The sequence below is a fragment of the Lissotriton vulgaris genome, chromosome 2_1 (assembly GCF_964263255.1).
Source record: "Lissotriton vulgaris chromosome 2_1, aLisVul1.2, whole genome shotgun sequence".
Classification (NCBI taxonomy): Eukaryota; Metazoa; Chordata; class Amphibia; order Caudata; family Salamandridae; genus Lissotriton; species Lissotriton vulgaris.
Window position 1 is genome coordinate 842,472,104 of NC_141687.1, and position 19,451 is coordinate 842,491,554.

Here is a 19,451-nt window from a genome sequence, read left to right on the forward strand (position 1 = left end):
AAATTAATATAAGTAAGGGTAGGGGAAACTGCCTGTTACCTGCTGCTGTGAGGAATTACAACAAAAACTGGTCTGCTTTACTGATGTGCTAGATATCAATGTGTTGACTAGTTGACCGAGTATTGTGATTCCCCAACCCGCATGTATCACCACATGTAAAAGCCCATGTTGCAACGTGTGACCCAACTAATCTCCCCCCTCTCCCTAGAAATTCCAGATTGCATGACCAAACCCAACAGATCATCCACAATAGCCCCCAACTATCAGCTAGCGGAAATTTGCAAAGCCCGGGAGGTCCTCCCTTTGTAAGGCAACACTTTCCGCCTTGGCCCAATTAAGTAGAGAGTGGCTCCAAGCCTTTCCATGTGAGGCTTCTGATTACTTCCAGTGCTTGGTGATCAGGCGCTTTGCTGTGACTAAGCCCAGGTCCAGAAAGTCGGAAGTGACTCTGTTACTCCTGCCCCTTTTGAAGAGGTGTAAGATGTATATCTTCCAATGAAATGGAACGTCAACGTTCCATGCAATTGGCCAAGGTGGCCTCAAATCCAGCCCAGAACAGTGTGGGGCACTGCCACAGCATGTGTAGAAGATCAGCGTTGGGTAAACAACACCTAGGGCAGATTGAGTCTGTGCGGTGAAAGTATTTATTAATTTGGGCCAGGGTGAGGTCTGCCCGGTGTAAGAGAAAACACTGAATCTGGTTAACGCGCTGATGGGGGAATGCGTGTTGGACCCTCTAGCACGACGAACAATTGCTTGTCTGAGAGGGCCCTTCCAAGATCATCTTCCCAATGTTGTCTTAAGGGAGCCAATGTTGACGGAGAGACAATGCAAACCAACGGATCAGGTGTCCCATGTCCTCTGCCTTATTGGAGCACCATCTCCTCGCAGTGAGCTGACTTTTAGTGAAGCCAGTGATGCCCATAACAGCTTACCTCTGCACACATAGCTGTCAATTTTTTTTAATTAAATCCTCAAGCGCCCTTTGCGTTCCATGAAGGAGAGGGAGGATGCCCTGTGTAGTTTTCTGCCATATCGGATCATTGACTTCTCACAGCGGTCTGCCATTCGGAGGAACCTATTTTGCAGATCACAGCTCCCTTAGTATTCGTGGCGACTGCCATCGGTTCAGGGCTAAGTTGTTCTCTAGATATTGATTCGGGGATCACCTTGTTCATAATTACAGTCAAATGCTCACTTAAACCTGTGCATTTTACTCCCACAGGCCATGTCCCTAGAGTAAGTACACAATTTGTTTACCGCACTCGGGTGTACACGTGTGTGTTTCTGTCAATATCCTTAACTATAGCTAATAATTCCCCTTTTAATTATGGACATACAGGTACATTTATCACAGACGCTCATGGTTTACGCAATATAGACCACCATCGTTCTCTAATTCTATGCTACCAATTATTACAGAGGTCTCCAAGGAATATTCTAAGGGATCCAAGAGGTTGTTTGCTACAAACCCTTCAGCTTTTCACTATACTTGTATTGTTTTGTTTGTTTTTGCTGTAATTGTTGCACTGGGGGCACAGTTCAATGTGTTTGTTCATATAATGTTCCTGTATTGTTTGTTTTGTATATATTTTTAGAGACATTTTGTTGAAATGCAATATTTGGGGATAACATTATTTCGCTTCTACTTCACGTAGTACTGTGATGGTCTTTGTTGACTTACCAATATTCTATCATTGATTGCATGAGGTTATTTAACCTCATAATTTATTAGCCTTTATGAAATGATTGATACCAATGTGAACCACTGTTGATTTAAGACTTCTCAAGGCACAGCCCACCTTCTCTCAAAACATGCTTACTACGTGACGCAGGAATCGGTTCACACATAAAAGGGTAACACGCCTCTCTTAAAGCAGGTTGCCTACAGTACTGATCAGGTGTTTGCACTAATATGACCCGTTGCACTGCGGTACTTGTAGTTCGCATTTGTTTTGTGGTTTTACTTTTCATTTCTTGGCAGTCATCACAGCCAGTGTGTATACTAAGACGTCTATTAACACCAGAGAGTGCCAATCTTTAGTGCACGCCAAAGAGTTTATAGTTTTACCTAATTTGGACTGACAGTGTTTCATGTTCTATCACATTTTAGATCTTTCATCTACTATCCAGGTTCACAAAGAGGCCTTCAATCCTTCTTTTAGAGGTGGCACCTGCCACACCACTCCACATATTGCAGTCACTAAGAGTCGATTTTGTGTTGGGTGGTAATGGGGAATCTGCCAAAAATGCCTCACCGACTGTCTCTGGCAGCTTAGATGCCCCCTGCAAAAAAAGACGTGCTGTTGGAGGCGACACCTCTATTACCCGTATCAGGTCTGCCAAGATGCTATGCGAACTACAACAAAGAGGGTGGCCTGTCAGCCAAGTCATCCACAGTGGCAGATACGCTTCCATGTTTGTTTGAGTTATCACCATGAAAACTACCATGGAAACAGGGACATACTTTTACTAATAGATGGATTTTGTGACACTCGCATGCAGAGAAAGCTGAAAGCTCCCATTATATTGAGAAACAAGATATACAGGTACTAATAAGGCGCCCTCACTTTGGGGTTACAGTTTCGGAGTCCACAACAAATTGCAAAATATCCATTAACCTATCACGTCCTACATAAGATGACAGCTTCTGTTCACTTACCTGTTTTCTCTCGTTCAGCCCTTTGTCCACAAGCTTCCTTGAACTAATAGGTTCTATTCCCCTGCTACATTAGCTGTATTTTGATCAAAGGGTGGTACACTTTCCTACAAAACCTACAAAGGTCTCTGGGTAGATAGGCCTGTGTTTGTATGGGTAGGATGAACTCCAAACTCAAGCCTCTGCATCATGTCTTATTCCCATTGATGCAGGACTTCAAAGTCCTGTGCTTTTTTGATGTATACTAACAAAGGGCCTTATTATGACTTTCGCGGTCTGGCAGCATGCCGCCTAGCCAGTGCCCGCTGCCACACAGCCAAAGTCGTAATGCGACTGCCCACTGGATCCATTCCTGACAGTAATCCAGGTTGGGTGGTCCCGTGCAGATGGCCCACGGTGATGCAGTGATAAGGCTCATACGTGAGCCTTAGCAAGGCTCAGCAATGGAAATAATTCCAACAACAAGAGAGAAAGGGTCAGAAAAAACACTCTCATGCCCCTTATAAATCCATATACCAAACAACAAAAGAGTGTTAATATAAACATCAGATGCAGTAGACAAGAAAAATTATTTTCAAAATACTTCTAAACCTTGGAAAAAACTGTTATTTCAGTAGGAAAAATAGAGTGCACGTGCTCAGAGATCTAGCTAAAAGGACCCTCAGGCCCCAGCTTAACGCTGGTAGCCAGTTGTCTTCATCGGGTCCTCCTTAGTTGCTAGGAAAAGTGGAAGTGCGTTAAAAAGAGTATGGACTACTCCTCAAGACTGTTTTAATGAGAGGGTAGCTCTAACTCTATTAAAACCAATGTTTGAAAAACGTGATTATTTTTCAGGACTACTGAGAGGTTGTGCAAATTTGAACCAATGAGTCCCTTGATTATGTGAAAGAAGATAAAGAAAAGTGATAAAATACGGTCAACATGTTTCTGCTTAACGAGCAATGAATCAGCTCAGCATTCGTCAGGACTTTCACTTTTCCTAGCAACTAAGGAGGACCCGATGAAGACAACTGGCTACCAGCGTTAAACTGGGGCCTGAGGGTCCTTTTAGCTAGATCTCTGAGCAGGTGCACTCTATTTTTCCTACTGAAATAACAGTTTTTTCCAAGGTTTAGAAGTATTTTGAAAATAATTTTTCTTGTCTACTGCATCTGATGTTCATATTAACCGCAATGGAAATGCCAATGCACGTTTCTGCCAGGCATGGCCTGTTAAGTTCATGCCCTGCAGGAACTGGAGGGGCATGCAGACAGGGGGCACAACATGTTATCCCCTGTGTGCTTTCCCTGGCACAGAGGCACCAGGGGGCCCTGTTTCCTCACTGCCACACTTTTCATGGCGGGGTCACCGCAATGAAAACTAGGATGGTGAGGAAACTCCCAATATGATTGGCGGTGCCGCAGCAGCACCACCAGCATATTATGGGCCTCAGACCGCTGCAAGACCGCCAAGGATCATGGATCCCTGGCACCAGCAGCGATCCCAGGGTGGTCCTACCATCCAACTTGTTACAGGGCAGTTGGACCACCTCCTGCTGATACTATTTTCAGCTTTTTCTTGAAACTGTGGTAAACAGTAGGTCTTCCTCAATGAATATGTGCATGCCCCCACAAACCACCTACCACAATGAGGCTTTGGAAATCTCTGTTAGCATGTATTCGGGGTCTGTAGTGTGATTGGTCTAATGCACCATTCAAAATGAAATGCTTTAATATTGTGCTTTAAATAAGCTAATTTAGGAAGGGACCATTTTGTTCTTAACCTCCCAAGCATACTATTTTTACCATTTTCAGGGTTTCGTTCAAGAAAACTGCAGAGTGAGGGCCCTGCCAAAGCACCATCATTGACACTGTGGGCGAGACGAGTAGAAGTGCTATTGTACCATCAATCACACCGTGGGCAGACTGAGGGGAAGAACAATGCAAGCATAAATTATTGTGAAGCACAAGATGACGGAAATCCCTTCTCCACCATTGTTGATCATGCAGGGGAGATCGAGTTCAGGTATCGCACAAAGTTTGCTGATTGTTTGTAAAATCCCATTGCAACATCATCTGCTCCAACTGATAATGAGGAGCAGGGAGAGGTGGACACGAGAAGGTGTAATTCCATGCAGCGGGCATTGTTATCACATAGGTGACTTCTGCTATGTTGACGTAACTTTAGAGAAGGCGTCATTTCACTCTTGTTCTCGGGCAGTTCGAAGGAGATACCATCTATTGAAATCCTGGTTGAGTAAAGTTGGACTATGGAAAGGCCATCCTCTAATGGTTGCTATGATATCCTTAGGGGCAAAAGGACACACTTATGGCAGAGCTGTCCACCCAGTAATGGGAGGAGACATGTAATAACATTCTCTGGGGCCTCCATTGATGCATCTTCTTCTCGTTGTTTTCAGATTTTTGCAAGCTCTTCGCTCGGACTTTGTTTCTTTCCTTTGCTTCTATCACAGGGAAAAACAGACAAAAAATAAATAAAACAGCAGCATTGTGCAACTACTTCAGCTTAGAACTTCTGTTTTACTTCCTGCTTATGACTTCAGCACGCAAACGTCAGTGGATCATGGAGCTGAACTGCCTTGCATGTGTCCTGCAATCCAAAGAATTAGCATACTCACTTTGTCAGATCTGGTGGCTCATTTCAGTTTGGCAGAAACCTCTTGCAAGAGACTCTTCAAGTCATTCACCTGCAGAAGGAAAGGAATGTGTGTAACTATGAGTTTCTAGTATGCAAATACACATGTGAGCTTGGATATTCTATTGTTCCTGGCTGTCACAATACGGTGTAATTGCCTCCAGGATGTTGAGTATAGACAAGGAGGTCATAAAAGTTGAAGGTCAACAGCAGTCTTGCCAGTTGACTAGAATTGGCATCAGAGTGTTGGCCAGACATGGTATATTATCTGCAGAAGTAATATTTCTACTTCTCCACCCCTTTTAAGGGGACCGTTCTTTGACCAGATGGAGACTTCAACTATAGTGGGGTGCATGGGCATGAGTAGAAGGGTATGCATAAGACCACTTCAAAGTTTAGGCCCAGCTCCCACCCACTTACCTGGGACTGGTCCTCCAACCAGTCTAGGCCCTTTCAGACCTGATCTTCGCTTCGAGGCTTCCACCTCGCCCTCTGTGTACTCTCTCCTCCTTTTCACTCAGCCACGTCTCTCTCCTCTCTCTCACTTACTCCTTCTCTCTCTGCCTTATTCACTCAAGTGTCTGTTTTACGGTCTCTTCCACTTTTGTGCCCTTATCCCTTTAGCGCCTCTTTTACGCCACTTTTGTGTTTTCTGCTCTCTTTCACCACTTTCTTCGACTTTTGTGCCCTTCTCTCTTTGGAGCCGTTTTCTCTTTTCGGCCTTTTTAGGTTTTGCCTCGCCAAAAAGATGCGCTCTGCGCATCTTTTTTGCGCAGCAAAAACCTAATGAGAACTGTAGTGTGGCTTTGGGTCGGCCCTCGTCATTCATTGGCTGGCTCCATAAATGGAGCCTAGCCATTGGATGAGGGGCCTGTCCGTCAATGCCGGACCAGACACGGGGGCGTTCCCGACATTCTTTGGCTTTTGCCGACGTCACGCGACGCCGGGAACGCCCCCGATTCTGTTCCGGCATTGCCGGCACCTCCCTTGCTCCCCCTCCCGCTTGTTTCCTGGTGCCCGTCTTCTGCTCCGGCCGGCCGTCGTCAGCTCTCTCCTCCCCCTTTCCCGCCCCCTCCCGCTTCTCTCTGATGCCCGCCTTCCGGTGAGACACTGTGATGAATGCCACTGAAAGCCCTGGATGGACTGGGCTGGGTCCGGGTCAGTCTGCTCGGTAGTGGGCTGACTAGTGACTGTCAATGACCTCCTGCAGCGCGAAGTGCTGTTCGAAACTCGGAAGCCACCGCCTCTTAACACTAGTGAGTACGAGGAAAGCACGGGCGGCCATGCGTTGCTTTGTTAATATTGCATACAGATCTGAAATCACCGTTTGAGGAGTGGAGCCGGGGAGGGGGCGGAGCTTCGTGGCGAGAGCTCCGTAACAGACACTTGCCCTCAACCAAGCCCTCCGCCCCCTTACCACTCACACAAACAAAACGGAAGTTGTCGGAACCAAGAAGAAAAGCGAAAGGAGGTAGGGAGGGGAAAAGAAGCTGCCAGGGCTGCCATGAATATTAAAGTAAAGCTGGGTCATAAGCTTCCAGCCATGGGAGTCTGTGACTTGTAAACGGCTGATAACCCATGACCCCATGACCTCTCATGGGAACGTTCACAGAGCAGCAGAACAACAGACATCCTTAGTATCGGCACAAAGCCATCGCTGGCACAGTGATTCAAGCAAGTGTATTTTGAGGGAAGGGCTGTGATAATAGCAAATATGCATTAGGCGGAGTGACCCTTGGCTTGGCTGCGGTCTTACCAGGCGCACTTACCTCCATATCCGGCTCCACTCACGGACCCTCGACATGCCGAAACGGTGAACTAGCAGGAAGTGAAACTTATCGCACTAAGCAGCAATGCCCCTCCCCCGCAGCGCCCGCGAGCAAACAAGACAAGCATTTAGTGCAATAGGTCCTGCATTTGCGAGAGGTTAAGCTATTAGCATTGTAAATTACAATGTCTTTTATTTAGATTTAAAAAAACAAAACAAAGGCATTGTCATTTACAATGCCAAGAGCTCAGACCCAGCAAATGCGAGACCTACTGCATTGCAAATGCTTGTTTATTCTGAAAGCATGACCAGTGTACCGCACAGATGAGCCGCACAGGGTATGATGTGTCTATGATTGCTGAACGTGACTGACAGATGGGCGTGGGCTGCAAAATGTTGTTGAACCTACCTTACGATTATGCCTCCACGTTGAACCTTCTTGGCATCTGTGAACCTAAAATCTCAAATTCGTCCCTTTCTAAGTGTTGGAAAATAACTGCACACATTAGCAGCACATTACCAGCACTCAGTTTATCGACCTCAGAAGATTGAACAGCCGTGTCGGCCCAGTCCGGATATGAAATAACGACCTGTGCAAACAAAAAATGTTAGCAGCGACTATTTTGGTTACTTGAGTCTTCCAGACAGCTCAGTTATTTCGTGGAGAGCACAGACGGGGCTGCTCTGCCACATTCAATAAACAGAAGCGCCACTGGCAATTGATGATCACTGTGACACTCCCCCATATTGAGCGCTGAAAAGTCCAGGTCAAGAAAAGATGCCTTAGTACTTGATTAACTGTGTAGTCAGAAACCTTCGAATAGCACGGCTATTTGCAAATGAAGGGTTGGCCTCTAAATGATGGATTTATGACTAGCTGAGGACTGGCGGTCAATCAAAATCGAGTGACTCAAAAAACATAGTGCTTACCGACTTATCAAGGACACTGTGTAACGCCGCAAGTAAAAGTGAAACAAAAACAAGCATTGGAAATGCAATAGGTCTCGCATCAGGAAAGTTTGAGCTATTGGTCTTATAAATGGCATTTTTATTTATTTATGTGTTTGTTAAAAAAGCTAAATTAATAGCTTTGTCATTTACAATGCCAATAGTTATAACTTTCGCAAATGTGACACCTATAGCATTTGTAATGCAACATGTTTTTTATTTACGTGATTTAGATGTATTGATATTACAAATAACAATGGCTTTTATTTTTTTTGTTAAATTAATTGTTAAATAATGTATTTAATTTGTAATGGCAATAGCTTAAACTTTTGTAAATAACTTTTGTGAAGATTATATTCAGAGTTTTATATTGTGACGAAAATCCAAGAACAGAAGTGAAATATTAACATCTTTTTGTGATTTGTAATAAAGCGTGAACGCTTGAAAACAGCTTGAAACATTGAAAGAACATATTTGAACCAGCCTTTGACAATAAATTATGACGTAATGCAGCTAACACAAATGCAACGTGTGAAACTGCAGACTGTTATGTTCAGCCAGAGTGGAGCTTCAGAGTGGAGCTTCAGAGTGCAGAGTGAAGCTTCAGAGTGGAGCTTCAGAGTGGAGCTTCAGAGTGCAGAGTGGAGCTTCAGAGTGGAGCTTCAGAGTGCAGAGTGGAGCTTCAGAGTGGAGCTTCAGAGTGGAGCTTCAGAGTGGAGCTTCAGAGTGGAGCTTCAGGGTGGAGCTTCAGAGTGCAGAGTGAAGCTTCAGAGTGGAGCTTCAGAGTGCAGAGTGGAGCTTCAGAGTGGAGCTTCAGAGTGCAGAGTGGAGCTTCAGAGTGGAGCTTCAGAGTGCAGAGTGGAGCTTCAGAGTGCAGAGTGGAGCTTCAGAGTGCAGAGTGGAGCTTCAGAGTGGAGCTTCAGAGTGGAGCTTCAGAGTGCAGAGTGGAGCTTCAGAGTGGAGCTTCAGAGTGGAGCTTCAGAGTGGAGCTTCAGAGTGGAGCTTCAGAGTGCAGAGTGGAGCTGCAGATTCAGAGTGGAGCTGCAGATTCAGAGTGGAGCTGCAGATTCAGAGTGGAGCTGCAGATTCAGAGTGGAGCTTCAGAGTGGAGCTTCAGAGTGGAGCTTCAGAGTGGAGCTTCAGAGTGGAGCTTCAGAGTGGCGCTTCAGAGTGGAGCTTCAGAGTGCAGAGTGGAGCTTCAGAGTGCAGAGTGGAGCTTCAGAGTGCAGAGTGGTGCTTCAGAGTGGAGCTTCAGAGTGGAGCTTCAGAGTGGAGCTTCAGAGTGGAGCTTCAGAGTGGAGCTTCAGAGTGCAGATTCAGAGTGCAGATTCAGAGTGCAGATTCAGAGTGCAGATTCAGAGTGCAGATTCAGAGTGCAGATTCAGAGTGGAGCTTTAGAGTGCAGAGTGGAGCTTCAGAGTGCAGATTCAGAGTGGAGCTTCAGAGTGCAGATTCAGAGTGGAGCTTCAGAGTGCAGAGTGGAGCTTCAGAGTGGAGCTTCAGAGTGGAGCTTCAGAGTGGAGCTTCAGAGTGGAGCTTCAGAGTGGAGCTTCAGAGTGGAGCTTCAGAGTGGAGCTTCAGAGTGGAGCTTCAGAGTGCAGATTCAGAGTGCAGATTCAGAGTGCAGATTCAGAGTGGAGCTTCAGAGTGCAGAGTGGAGCTTCAGAGTGCAGATTCAGAGTGGAGCTTCAGAGTGCAGAGTGGAGCTTCAGAGTGCAGATTCAGAGTGGAGCTTCAGAGTGCAGAGTGGAGCTTCAGAGTGCAGATTCAGAGTGCAGAGTGGAGCTTCAGAGTGGAGCTTCAGAGTGCAGAGTGGAGCTTCAGAGTGGAGCTTCAGAGTGGAGCTTCAGAGTGGAGCTTCAGAGTGGAGCTTCAGAGTGCAGCTTCAGAGTGCAGAGTGGAGCTTCAGAGTGGAGCTTCAGAGTGCAGCTTCAGAGTGCAGAGTGGAGCTTCAGAGTGCAGAGTGGAGCTTCAGAGTGCAGAGTGGAGCTTCAGAGTGGAGCTTCAGAGTGGAGCTTCAGAGTGGAGCTTCAGAGTGGAGCTTCAGAGTGGAGCTTCAGAGTGGAGCTTCAGAGTGTCAAGAGCAATGCCAATAGCTCTAACTTTAACAAAGGCAAAACCATTGCATTGTAAATGCTTGTTCTATTTCTGTGTAGCTCTCTTTTTGTGCATTTTCTGTAGTTTTCTCTTTGTACCTTTTTCTATTTCATGCCCCTTTCTACTTTGTTAATTTTTGTCTCTTTTTTGCCTATTTTTTGTGTGCCATTTTTCCATTCCAGCTCTTTCCCCGATGCAGGCCCCCTCAGCCCCCCTCTCCCTTCCTGTTCATATTCCTCACCTCCAGTCTCCTCTGCTCCATACCTGCTCCTCATGTTTCACATTCACACCTCTTCTCTCTGCTGCGAGAAGCCCCACCCACCACCCCCTGCTCTCCACCCCTTCAAAGGACCTACTTAATAGCAGTCACTGCATGCACAGGGAGCACGCCTTCTCGCACGCCAAAGGCAGGCCTGTCTATACCTGAACTGCACCCACTGCCAAAACCCTGGTCCTATCCCCCCAAAACAATACTCTGCAGCCTTCCTTCGGTTTCTCGACTCAGGACACCACTCACTACACCGATCCCGACCTGCGCCTAGCAACACAGTGGGAGCCTTCTCCTGCTCACACTGCCAACTTCATGCAGCCTTCAACACACACACCTCACTCACAAACCAACCACACCACCTGCACCCCCACCCTACACCTCACACTTCCACAAACCAACACAACAACATTCGGTAAACACGTAACACTTAACTGGGTTCTGGGACCTGCTAAGCAGAGAAGCACCAGACCTCCTCTTTATCCTGGAACCTAGCTCAACTCCACATCGGCACCGACATTGCCATGACAATACTCACAGCTACAAGATCGCATGACGGGCCGCAACCATAAGCATGGTGGAGGACTCTCAATCATCTTTAAAAAATCCCTCAAATGCTCGACCACCACAAAAAATACCGCCCCTTTAATGGAACACCTGCACTTCAAACTTCAAATCTCCGATAACTTCATCTAGCACAGGACCCTCACCTGTCAAATACCGGGTCCAGAAACCACGTTTACTAACCTCATCACTGACTTTGTTGCTCCACTTACCATCAACTCCTAAGCCTACCTCTTCTCAAATAACCACCGGTCGACTCACACCACTTATGCAATGTCGTCCAATATCTGTGTTCCCGCACCCAGTGAAAGTGATGGAGAAGGCCCTCAACAAACAACTCTCAACCCACCACCCACTGGAAAACACCCAATCCAACTTCCAGAAGAACCACAGCACCAAAACAGCACTCATTGCAGCCTCCAACAACATCAGAACCATCCCGGATCAAGGTGAAACAGCAGCCCTCATCCTAATCAACGGATCCGCAACCTTCAACACCATCTCCTACTACACTTTGATCAGAAGATTCCATGACATAGGAACCCAAGGAACCACACTCCACTGGATCTGTTCCTTTATCACGGGAAGAACCCAAAGATTCAGAATGCCACAATTCACATCAGAGACCAAGAAACTGAGTAACTTAGTCCCTCTGTGATCTTCTCTCAGCCCTACCCTGTTCAACATCTACTTGACCCATCTAGCTAACATTATCCGATCCCAAGGCATCTCCATCATCTCATATACTGATGACACCCAACTCATCTTCTCCCTGACGGACAAAACTACCACCTCCAGAACCAACTTTACCAACTGCATGACCATAGTTGCAGACTGGATAAGAGCAAACTGCCTGAAACTCAATTCCAACAAGACAGATGTTCTGTTCTTTGGTAACAAGTACCCCTCAGGACTCCACCTGGTGGCCGTCAGAGCTAGGACCAACAGCAACACCCACCGACAATGCTACAAACCTGGGAATCATCCTAGATGACTAACTCTCCATGACGGCTGAAGTCAATACAGTGGGCACCTCTTGCTTTCACATTATAATAATCCTACATAATATTTTGAAATGGCTAAAACAGAACACCAGATGGACCGTCACCTAAGCACCCATGATAAGCAGGCTCGACTATGGTAACACACTCTATGGCGGAGTCTTCAAGCAACTCCTTCCAAGATTCCGGACCATACAGAAGTCTGCCGCAAGAGTCATACTGGAGCACAACACACCCACATCGCACCACACTTCAAGGAACTCCATTGGTGCTCCATTCACAAACACTACCGATTCAAACTACTCAGACCCGTACAAAGCCCTACACAACATTGGGCATCACACCCAAAACATGGAATTACCTCTATAGTACATCAGCGCTTACTCCTCACTTCTTGAGTTCTACAAGAAGCTGAGGACCTGACTCTTCAAATAACTCCCTGGGATCATTCACCCACTCAACCCTAGCACCCGAGAACCCTCATGGGTGAGGAGTGCACTCTACAAGTCTAACTACATTAACATAACATAACACAAAGCATAACTTAACACAACATAACATAACAAAACATAACCCATAACAAACTACCAAGAAGTCCACCACCTACCTGCTCCCCTATACATTACTTAGATTACACACTATTTTGAAAAATCAAGTTGGCCTTCAAGTTCTTGAAGCACAAAGCTCTAAGGAGCTCCTTTTGACAGGAGGTCTTGCAATGGGAGTGAGGGATAATTTTAGGATGGGGTTACTAAAAAGCCTAGTCTGTCTCAGATTACAAGTGTGATAATAAGCGTATACCCTCCGCAATTAAGAATTCCTCTCCTGAAACAGAACAGAGAAGCAATATTCTTACCTTTTCTTCCATTTTCTGAAATCGGGCCTCCAACCTGGAATGACAGAACGAAATATGACAATTTATGCATACAGTGCCCATCAAATGCAATTAGTGTGCAAACATTGGCAATGAAAGATATACATACAATTCAAAGACTCTTGATTCATTACAAACAATACCAGAGCTCAATCCACAGAAATTAGTCAGATGGCTCCTGAGGTCAAAAGTGTGCAAAGGTCCCTTCCACCTCCAGCATCATAGGATCCAGCAGCAGGGCGTAAGAGCTGAAGATAAGAGATAGGAGTGCCAATTGGATAGGCATTCGGGATTACTGGAGTTTGCAGAAGCAGCAAAATGTGTCATTGGGCAAGAAGCAAGGCAAATGGATCCAAGGACATACTACAGTGTCCTGTTGTCCATACCTACCAACAATATCAATTAATCCATATATATTGCTAGCAGTAGGAGGGTTCATTTTTACTTGTGCCTTTTTTATGACAATGCTGGAAAGACAATTCAAAGTGGATTTGTTTATTGAATAAGCTTCAATTGCAGCTTCAAATCCAGCTCCATCAGAAAGAAGGTAGCCATGTAAGATGTACCCACTGTCTTTATGTATGTATAAAAAACTTTAAGAGTGTCCCTATGGCATATATCTAATGGACAGATGATATAGTCCAGAAAAATATATGCGTCCAAGATTGGACTTGTGAACACACCTATTCTTTAGGTCTATCTAACAACCACAGAAACCATTGAACTTGCTCGTATAGAGGGGAGCTAAACATTCAAGTACATAAATCGATAGTGTTGGTAGTTTATACATACAATTTAACAGAACACAAGGTGTGCAAGTCATCAAAAAATACTGTCTTGACGAGATTATGGTTAAAAACTTAAAACATATACATGTTTATTCTGCATGGTATGGTTGTATATATACACAATAACAAATACAAACATCAATAAAAAATCAATACATCATAATATTTTTGAGGAGAAATTTAAAAAAAGTTTTACACATCAATATTTTAAAAAATGTTCAAGAGAACAAATGTCGATGCAGCGTTTTGGTGTTGGTAATAGGCACCTTCTTCAGGACTGTTTCTCTTCAGTATAAATGCTCTGGGATTACTCAGAGTCACCTTGCGATTTCGCGTCCTCATGTGGCGTTGCGACTTTGCTCAAGTACTCGTGCCAATACTTCTACGTAGCACTATTCGTTCACTTTCTGTTTTGATATTCAAGAAAAGTATACCCTGCCTGGGGGGAGCCACCGATCTTAATTCAGGTGCTGGATATCACCTATTTCCTGTATATTCGTGAATCTCTGTAGCCGGGCCTGTAATACTGTATTCCATTGCACGATTAAACTCAGGGGATGACCTCAGGTTTAGAAACGATCCGATTAAAAATAGTCGGTCTCCCTGCTCCTTCACAGGCAGCATGTATGGGGTTCTGCAGTAATCAGTATGTATGTATAAACATTTATCAAGATATTGTGATTGAACACAGGAATATTCTAGAAGTAGTACTTTGACTGACCAGAAGAGGTCAAAGATCACATGGAATCTAACGGGCTTCAGAGGATGGAAATTGATAGGCATTGAGTACTTGGGGGATGTCTTAAAGGGGGATACTACCCTCACTTTTGAGGAACTTCAGCTGGACTATAATTTAAACCAGACCCAGCGATATCATCACCTGAGACTAATGCATGCACTACGCACCCACATCCCAAGTGACGCTTCTGTTCCAGACTATTCCCCATTATAGGATTGGCTGCTACTTGACCCCATTCCCAAGAAGGTGACCGTCACGATTTACCATAAATTGATAAACAGTGTACCAGAACCTCTGACGGTCCTCCGATAGGCATGGGTTAAATACCTGGGAAGTATAGATGATGAGGCGTGGCAGGAGGCAACACAAAGTCAAAGCCCAAGAGAGATTGGGGGGTCCCTTCAGATTTAGGCTGGTACAACTTAAGATATTACACCGTACCTATTATCCCCGCATGCACCTCTACACCTGGGGCAGTACCCCTACAGCATTGTGCATTAGTGGATGTCAGCAGGAGGGACCCTTCCCACATATTTTATGGGAGTGTCCAGAAATTGTTGGGTACTGGCAGAAGGTCACAGACATTATGTCCAGGGTGGTAGGAGTGACGTTTCCAATGGACACAAAATGGCTTCTATTGATGATTAAAGGAGACTATGATTGGTCCATATATGCGGAAATATGGTTGGCCATTGCAGCTGGCATCGCTAAGCGAAACATTGCCAGGAATTGATAGACATCTCTGTCTCCGACACTGAAAGAGTGGGGGCGAGACCTTGACTGGTGCCAGCGGGCCGAAGAAACAGTGTATAAGAGTAGGGAGTGAGTTAAAAAATGATACAGAATATGGGCGCCCTGGCAAAGATACAGAGGGCTGTGCGAGGGAGATTGATATGAAACAGTTGAAAGGGGGTGGAGAGGTGGTTGGTAGAGAGGACCCAGGCCACCCCACTTGCTACATGAATTTAACATGGTATGTAGGTCTACCCGGGGAAACCTTTCTATGTGTTCTAGTTTCTGTTCACTCTTGAATACTACTACTGATGTACTGTATCAACCTCTCTGTATACCAATGGATGTGATTCCTGTGAAGTATGGTCTTTTAAACAATGTTAATAAAAAGAGTTAAAAAAAAAATCACATGGAAAGAGAAAGGGGATCCTAGAACCAAGAAAGAAAATAACAAAGAGCAAAACAGAAAAGGATACAAACTAATTGGAGAACATGAGCTAGATAGACAGAAATAGGGCTGTGAGGGAACCTGTGCAAAAAGGGCTAAAGAATTAAGTATGACAGAAAATAGTAACTAGGAACAAGAACTCATCCACACAATACAGGACTGAGAACACATGCTTTTGACAGCATAAATGGTCTACACTGTGACAGGTTTATGTCACAATATTGACTACAGAGATGTACTGGTATAAGATTATCATAGGTAAAATATTAAGGACCAAAAATCGGGTAAGTGTATATTGATAAGTATAGCTGTAGTGTCTTAACTCTATATCTATATACCATAAAACCATATATGGTCAAGGTACAGAGATGTGGAATTAAGTATAATGAGCATTCAATTAACCACATATGATTATTGAACTTTTGGTCGTCAATATATTTGCTATGATATTTTTGTAGTATAATATTTAAAGCTCCATATTCCGGTACTATACTCACTTTGAGTATCCACAGATGATAGAAGTTTAGGTCTGTAATAAACATTATATTTCATATCAATCAGCGAGGATCTGTTTCTCTTAATTGTCACGAGTTCTTGGATACTTTGTACAGCGAGCACCACTAAAAGAACGGCAGGATTGATAGGGTGCATAAAAAAGGCATAATTGTGTGTCCTTCCTCGAGGGTAAAATCTTCATAGTAAGCATAAAAGACAAGGACAATCTCTTTTACATATGGATTTGTGCCTTCATTTCCTCCAATGCTGCGGAGTTGAGTCCGGGGGAATCAAAAGGTCAAACGGGGTACCAGTATCACCATGACGAGCATCAGTAGATGTTCATGAATCAGAGTCCGCTGCACACATCAAGCATGGGGCACAAGAAATATGCCAACGACAATTATTTACGTCACAAGAGACATTTCGCAGCCATACATACCATGGCACCATTTGGCAGCTCTTATTTATTTGTTTCTTTAAAACAGATGCGTCTTAATTGTCTTCAGATTAAGGGCACCGTTGTACTTTTAATACAGTGTATGAACTTACACCTATATTTAGTTATTATGTTCTACAGCAACACAACATGTGGTTTCTTGTTTTACTCACATCACAGAATTATATAATATAATTGTCACCTATTCCATTCTAAAACTGAGTGCACCTTATCAATAATTTTGTTCTGATTCTTTTAGAAATAACAACCACTATGTAGCTAAAAGAAAACGTTTGTATACATCTAAATATCTGGGCTTTATGTGGTATTAGAACTCCAAATACAACTTCTATAATGCTAGAAATTCACCTTGACATCTCAAATTGAAAAATGGATTCTGGAAAGTTACATCATCGCTGAAATAGGGAAAGTCCTTTACAAATTCAGAGGTCTAATCGACTTATTCAACAATATATGGGCAATCCTTTTACATATGTACATTTGATGAGATTTTTCATTTATTGACCACTAAGATACACATCATTTTTATTTTAAAGTTAATGCCCCCTCTTGTGTTTTGTCTATTTACATTATTAATTCGTTCTCTTCTTAGACCTGGATATTTAATTAACACCAATTCAATTGTGTAGACATTACATATCTTATATGAAGTACTTATTTTGGGCCAGTGAGGGGCCCGGGCACTTATCTATGGAATGCCGACTTATTTTCCATAAACAGCATTTGACCCAGAGCAACAGATTGAAAGGCAAAAAAGGAGAAAGAGAATAATAGGGACACAGTGAGAAGGGAAGGGAGACGGGGCGAGCGAGATCAAAGTGAATGTGGAATCAAGACTATTCTGCAATCTAGGCAGCCACAGTAGGCTCCTAAGATAAACTGTTAGCTCCAGAATTATATATATTAAAAAAGTTCTGCTTGAATGCCATGCCATTTGATATTTACATGATATTTCTGCTATAATCCACTCAATGTGCGAAAGAATGGATAACAGATGCTTCAGGTTGCACTATGTTCCCTACTTGCTTTTTTTGGTGTGACCAAAGTGGAGTTAAAAACCTTGCACATTGGGTCCCGTGCTCACTGTACCACTGAAACCAAGCTACACCTGACTGAGGAGCCCCAATCAGGGTGAAACTGGTCTTGTGTTGCTTGTGTTCCAGTTATGGGAGGATCTGGCTTGGTAGTTCGGGCTTGTGTGTCCCTATTAGAGCAGGGTCAAGACTGATTGGCATATGACGGAGCCCCTGAGATGGCAAGGCAGATAAAAGAAGGATGGGTTGGAATGTTACCCCCAGCGATTGCCAGTGGTGAGACTTATCGCAAGCATTCCTGCCATCCCCTTTTGTGTGTTTAATTTAATGAGATGGACATCAATTAGGTATGGAATTCAATTTACGACAATGCCAGGGGTAGTTGAAATGACATCATAATGCTTTGGGCATGTCAGGGCAGGCCCTCGGTCCACCCGTTTCCTCCAGCAGCCTCTTTATGTGATGCTGAGGGTGATAGAATAAGGAAGGAGTGTAAACCGTAGATAGTATATGCAGGGCCGAACTGGGAACCACAACCCGGCCGTGGCAAAGTGCTCGGTCGCCCCCCCCCCCCCTCCCTCCCCTTTGAAGTGAAGCCCTTTGAAGTGAAGCAGCACGCTGTTGGCGGAGACTTTGAAGTGAAGCCCTTTGAAGTGAAGCTCTAGGAGGCAGGTGGCTCGGGGAGAAGCGCGTTCACGAGCACATGCAATGTTTGAAATCTGCCGTTGGTTTGAGAACGATTTTGCCCACTAAAATTCTCCCCTATCCATTCCTTGTGGAATGGGATAGGCGAGACCTAAAAACGGCCCTGTAACAAAAACGGCCCCCATGGGCCCAAAACCGTCCCCCACCCGTGCGGCGCACCGGGGGATTGCCCAGTGCCTGCTATGGCTGGTCTGGCCATGAGTATATGTCCCACAAACCCTTCCTTTACTTTATGTGCACCTGTTATTTGAATTTCTTAAAAAAGACAGAAGAAAGGTTTTACATAGCATATAATAACAAGGTATTTAACATAAGTCATTCATAAGCAAATTGCTTCTCTCTTTGCCTAGATGTCATCGATACAGTTAGAAGTAGTCAGAGATAGCTACTGGTATCCATGGTTGGCCCCTTGGCACCATTCGAACTACCATTTGTATCCATGGTCTCAAGAGTGATGAAGAGAGGTACAGAAATAGAAAGGGGATAGGACCAGTGGTGGCTGCTAGCATGGTAAGGTGGTGAGGCTTGGCGAGGGACAAAATATATATAAATTAAAACTTAAGTCCTGCCGCCTTGTTGCACTCTTTTCAGCTCCCGGTGCAGAGGTGCTGCCCACACAGGTCCCAGACTCGCCTGCACCAATTCAGATACTGCTCTCATGCTGGTATTACCGAGCATGGGAGAAGTTCCTGGATTGGGTGGAGCGGCTGGTTTCACGCTCCGGCAGCAGAGACTGGGAGCCTGTGCTCCAGAGCCCTGCTGATATCTCTACGCAGCGCCCTAGAGATATCCAAGTACAGTTGAGTTTGGACAGAGCCGAGGCTGGCATGGCTGCGGAGTACCACGCCTCCAGATAGCCACAGGTGTCACTGGCCCACCCCTAAGCAATGGAATCTCGGCGGTATAGGCGCGGAGGTCCGGCCAGGGGCCCTGGCAAAAACAAGCATTTGCAATGCAATAGGTCTCGCATTAGGAAAGTTTGAGCTATTGGTCTTGTAAATGACCATTTTTTTATTTATGTGTTGGTTTTGAAAATAGCTAAATAAATAGCTTTGTCATTTACAATGCCAATAGTTATAACTTTCGCAAATGTGGCACCTATAACCTGGGGTTCCGCTGAGTGATGCTGTGGTGGTGCTGAGTGGTGCTACGGTGGTGCTGAGTGATGCTGTGGTGGTGCTGAGTGGTGCTGTGGTGGTGCTGAGTGATGCTGTGGTGGTGCTGAGTGGTGCTGTGG

At 44.8% G+C, this 19,451-nt stretch overlaps 1 protein-coding gene across 1 annotated transcript in view; it reads right to left on the reverse strand.

Moving 5' to 3' along the window:
- Positions 1-3,844: 3,844 nt before the first annotated feature.
- LOC147731271 (transient receptor potential cation channel subfamily M member 8-like) overlaps positions 3,845-19,451 on the reverse strand; it is a 416,422-nt gene continuing 400,815 nt past the window's right edge. The window contains exons 27-28 of the mRNA XM_086954174.1: positions 12,796-12,829; positions 3,845-5,345 (exon numbers count right to left, since the gene is read on the reverse strand). Of these exons, the coding sequence (XP_086810300.1) occupies positions 5,295-5,345; positions 12,796-12,829 (85 nt within the window). The 3' untranslated portion in view covers positions 3,845-5,294. The remainder of the gene's footprint in view (positions 5,346-12,795; positions 12,830-19,451) is intronic.